At 66.1% G+C, this 3819-nt stretch overlaps 2 protein-coding genes across 2 annotated transcripts; both read left to right on the top strand.

Moving 5' to 3' along the window:
• Positions 1–1388: 1388 nt before the first annotated feature.
• Positions 1389–2063, top strand: EMIHUDRAFT_373576 (hypothetical protein; the record flags this gene model as incomplete). The annotated part of the gene is made up of 2 exons (XM_005782672.1): positions 1389–1773; positions 1854–2063. Coding segments are annotated over exons 1-2 (232 nt in total), but the record flags the coding sequence as incomplete, so codon positions are not given.
• Positions 2064–2300: 237 nt separating this feature from the next.
• EMIHUDRAFT_253753 (hypothetical protein) lies at positions 2301–3721 on the top strand (the record flags this gene model as incomplete). The annotated part of the gene is made up of 3 exons (XM_005782671.1): positions 2301–2769; positions 2932–3013; positions 3214–3721. 3 exons carry the CDS (start codon positions 2301–2303, stop codon positions 3719–3721), a joined length of 1059 nt encoding a protein of 352 aa, XP_005782728.1.
• Positions 3722–3819: the final 98 nt, after the last annotated feature.

The following is a 3819-nucleotide window of genomic DNA, read 5'->3' as shown; positions in this document are numbered from 1 at the left end:
AGCGCTCGGCTTTGCTCGTCTTGCCGTCGTCGTCGCGCAGCTTGGTGCGCATCGCCTCGAGGCTCGCGTAGGTCCACGCGAGGTGCACGTCGTACGACATCGCAAAGACGGCGATGTACGACGCCGGCGCGTAGTCCCACCCAAAGCACGGGTTGAAGTGCCCCACGTAGACCCGCGCCGGGTGGTCCCACACCTGGGACCGGTCGTAACAGACCGTGACAATCCAGCACACGATTAGCGTCAGCACCACGAGCTCGTTGCTCGCGGCAAAGTAGGCCTTCGGAGATACGACGCCTTGAGGGGGCGTCATGAACAGCCGATACAGCGCGAAGCGACTCCTCGAGAGGGCGTCGTGAGCGGGCGTCATCACCAGCTTGCACGTCGTCTGCGGCAGGAGGGTGTCGTCGTTGGAGGCGGGAGCGCCGCCCGTCGGTCGCAGCGCATCGCCCTCCAACGCCTCTCGGAGGACCTCCTCTTCGGCGTGTTCGTCTGCTGGCGCCACAATGGCGGTCGGCATCTCCTGCACGGCGCGCTCAAGGCCGCGCACCTCGAAGGAGCAAAGAGTGGAAGGCGCCGAAATTCGGTTTCGGGAGATGATGCACACAACCACCGCGGATATCCGCTCGGCCGAGGTAGCAGTGGCCCAGGCAGCCCTTCGCCGTGCCGCCACGGGCGGTTGCGCGGCGGTTCGAGTGCCTCGAGACGACTCGAAAACGATCTGTGTCGTCCGATTTCGCGTCGCGATCGACCGTCTCCCTGTGCGGCTCTCTCAGCGTGTCGTCGAGCAGAGGCGGCCGAGCGCATCCGAGAAACCGCCCTCTCGCGCTCGAGAGGCGCCACCGCCGGCCCAACCGTGCTGTGCCGGTCGGCTGCGGCGCCGGAGACACCGGGAGCGCCTCACGAGCGGCGCGCACGACCCGTGCGCCTCTTCTCGCGTGCCGTCACCCCTTCTCGCTCGCCTCGCCGCGCCACCTTCTGCTGCTGCAATGGCAAGATCGGCTGTTGACGGGATCCGCCGCCGGCGGGCCCTCCAGTGTGCTCGCCGTGTGCTCGCCGTTCGTGCGAGCTCGAGGCGCCGCCCTTTTTCGTGCCGGCCGTGTGTCACCTCTGCTCGCGTGCACCAGTCGTACACATGTAATCTGAGAGGAGTGCGTGGCGGTGCGCGAAGGCTTTTTGGTGACGTAAAGAGCAAACCGGCTTCCGAATCCACACCTCGCCGACGGCACGCCCAGTTGTATGCTCGACTACGCATGCATGCCGTGGTGAGAGAGAGACCGAGATACGGCTCCGGTTGTCGTGGTATGTGGCGTGGCGGTGGTTTGCGAAACAAAACGGATGCGAGGATGCACGCAGAGCGCGACACGGGCCTCGCGTCCGAGCGCAAGTCGACGAGTGGGAGCCGAGATCACTGCTCGTGGTGCGCACACGCCGCGCAGCTGCGGGTTGTAACTCGATTGACAATCGCGCGTGCGGGATGAAAATGGAGCCGATTGGCGCTAGTGCACGGCGGCACTACCTAGTGCCTCTGGGGGAAAGGAGGAGGAGCCCTCAATAGACGGACTGAGATCGCTGGGCTGGATCCATATGGGGGTGCCGCACAACCTGAAGCGGAGGCACCCGTGTATACTCCACACCTCTCCGCGCCGAAGTATTGAGCCACCGCGGTCAACAGCATGCAGCACATGAGGGGATCGCATGCTGCGGACGGATACGCGTGCCGAGTCGATGCGCCCGTGGATGATGCACTGCGCGGCTGCGAGCGGAGCGGCGCGCCTAGCGCGAGCGTGCGCAGAGTTGGGATGGAGAGCTCTCGCGTCGCGATCTCAGGGTCGCGAGGGGTCGGCCTAAGCTACCTGCACGCGCCGCGAGCCCGGAGGCTGCACGAGAACCCGCGCGGCGAGATGTCTGGAGCCCGGAGCGCCGGCGGCTCGACGAGCCGCTCGCGGCGATGCGCCGTGTGGGAGGACGAAGTGGCCAGGAGCGCGCTCCTTTGAGGGCTTAGCTAGGGGTAGCGAGCTGCCCCTGTCGGCGCGAGGCGGTGCCGCGGCGGTGCGCGTGGAGCGCAGGCCAGCGAAACCTGCAATCGGCGATTGCAGGTTTGGGCCACTGCGAGCGCTCGCACGCGGTGGCAAGAGTAAATAAACCAACAAAAAAACAAATCGAGTTGGCGTTAACACGGAAAAGAAAAGCGCCTGGAGCCCAAGGCCCCGCTCCTCTGCTGACGATCGAGAGGCTGACGCCGTGGCCGCCTCGCCGCTCACGAGGCTGACGCCGGACTCGTGCAACCGGCGCGGCGCCGTATGACAATCCTGCTGAAACAGCTCCACCTGTGGTTCGGCGATGTGTGCCGCCACATCGAGGGGGAGGAGGAGGCGAAGCGCCTCTACTCCAAGCTTTCGAACACGTCCCACCCGAGGATCAAGGGCGACGCGCTGCGCTCGCGCTGTGCTCAGCAGGCGACCAACAGTGTGTGGGGCAAGCCCGACCCTGCTCTGAGCCGGTTCCAGAACGACGCTTTGGTCGCGGCGCGCGTGCTCGCCTTCCTCAACTCGAAGAGGCTCCCGGTGACCGCTGTGAGAGCCACGCTTCTGGCACACCAGATCACGGACGCCGCCTCGCTCAGCCAGCGGGAGTGTGCCCAGCGGCTCTTCGACCACTGGACGCAGCCGCAGTCGCCGCCCTGCCCCGTCTGCGCTGCAAACGCCGCGCGTGGCTCTGTCGCAACCCGCTCTCCTCAGCGTGCAGGAGTGGGCACCGGAAGGGAGGGGAGTGACGGCGGCGGCGGCGGCTCGCTGCGGCGGCGGCCGCGGCGGTGGTGGTATTGGCGGCAGAGATGGCAGCCTTGCCCGCGTCCATGGGCGATCCGTCTGCTGGCTCCACTGCATCGCCGACGATGCTCGTGCACTGGCATCCACAGCCGATCGTCATCAGACAATGAGGTCGAGAACCGCATCGGCGGCCTCAGCAGCGTCTGCAGAGAGCCGATCAGACTCGGGTCCACGGTGAATGTCAGGTCTGCACTAGGCTCACACACAAGTCAAGGTAGATCTAAATACCGGGGGAGGTATTTCCTATGCTTCACAGCCTTGTTATTGAGAAGAAAATACGTCCTACTTCACACCTGGCGGACGGGACTGCGCACACCGTGGCGCACACCGTGGCGCACAAAGAAACGTGAACAGGCCCCACTGCCACTCACCTTGGGTGGTGCAGGTTAGGACTTCCGCGGCGCCGCTCTGGGCGGCGGGCTGAGCCGATCGTAGCGGCGAGCCTCGGTCGAACGATGCATGAGGCCCGTCACGGACAGCCGCTGAGCAGTGAGCTCCTTCTGCTCGTGGGCGCCGGCGAGGGCACGCCTGTGCTGCCGGCATCGGGCGAGCAGCAGCGGCGCCCGATCGGCGTGGTCCTGGCGGACGAAGCCTCTTCCGTGGCCGCAAAGCCGGCCGCCGGCTCACGCTGGTGCTTCTCCGACGCGGTCGAGTCCGACCCGGCCGGCCGCGACTTTGCGCGCTCCACCGACTGCTGCACGCTCCGCTGGACGCCTGCAAAGGGCCGTCACGCCACTGCGACCCGCGAGATCTCGCGTGGACGCGTGCTTCTGCGGGCCTCGGCTGCGGCAGCCCCCAACACGGCTGCGAGCGGCGCGGCGACCGCCCTCCTCGCGGAGTTGTCGGGGCGCGCACGCCCTGGCGGACTCTGTGGACGCCCCACTTTGTCTTGATTGATTCTGTTACGCTTCGTTCTTTTTACTCGATGCTTTGTCTGTCGGGTTCCTCCGTCTGTCTCAATTGGTCGTCCGGGTTTCTTCTTCCTTTTCCC

The sequence above is a fragment of the Emiliania huxleyi genome (genome assembly GCF_000372725.1).
Source record: "Emiliania huxleyi CCMP1516 chromosome Unknown EMIHUscaffold_1879, whole genome shotgun sequence".
Lineage (NCBI taxonomy): Eukaryota > Haptophyta > Isochrysidales > Noelaerhabdaceae > Emiliania > Emiliania huxleyi.
This window is presented reverse-complemented; position numbering and strand designations above follow the sequence as displayed.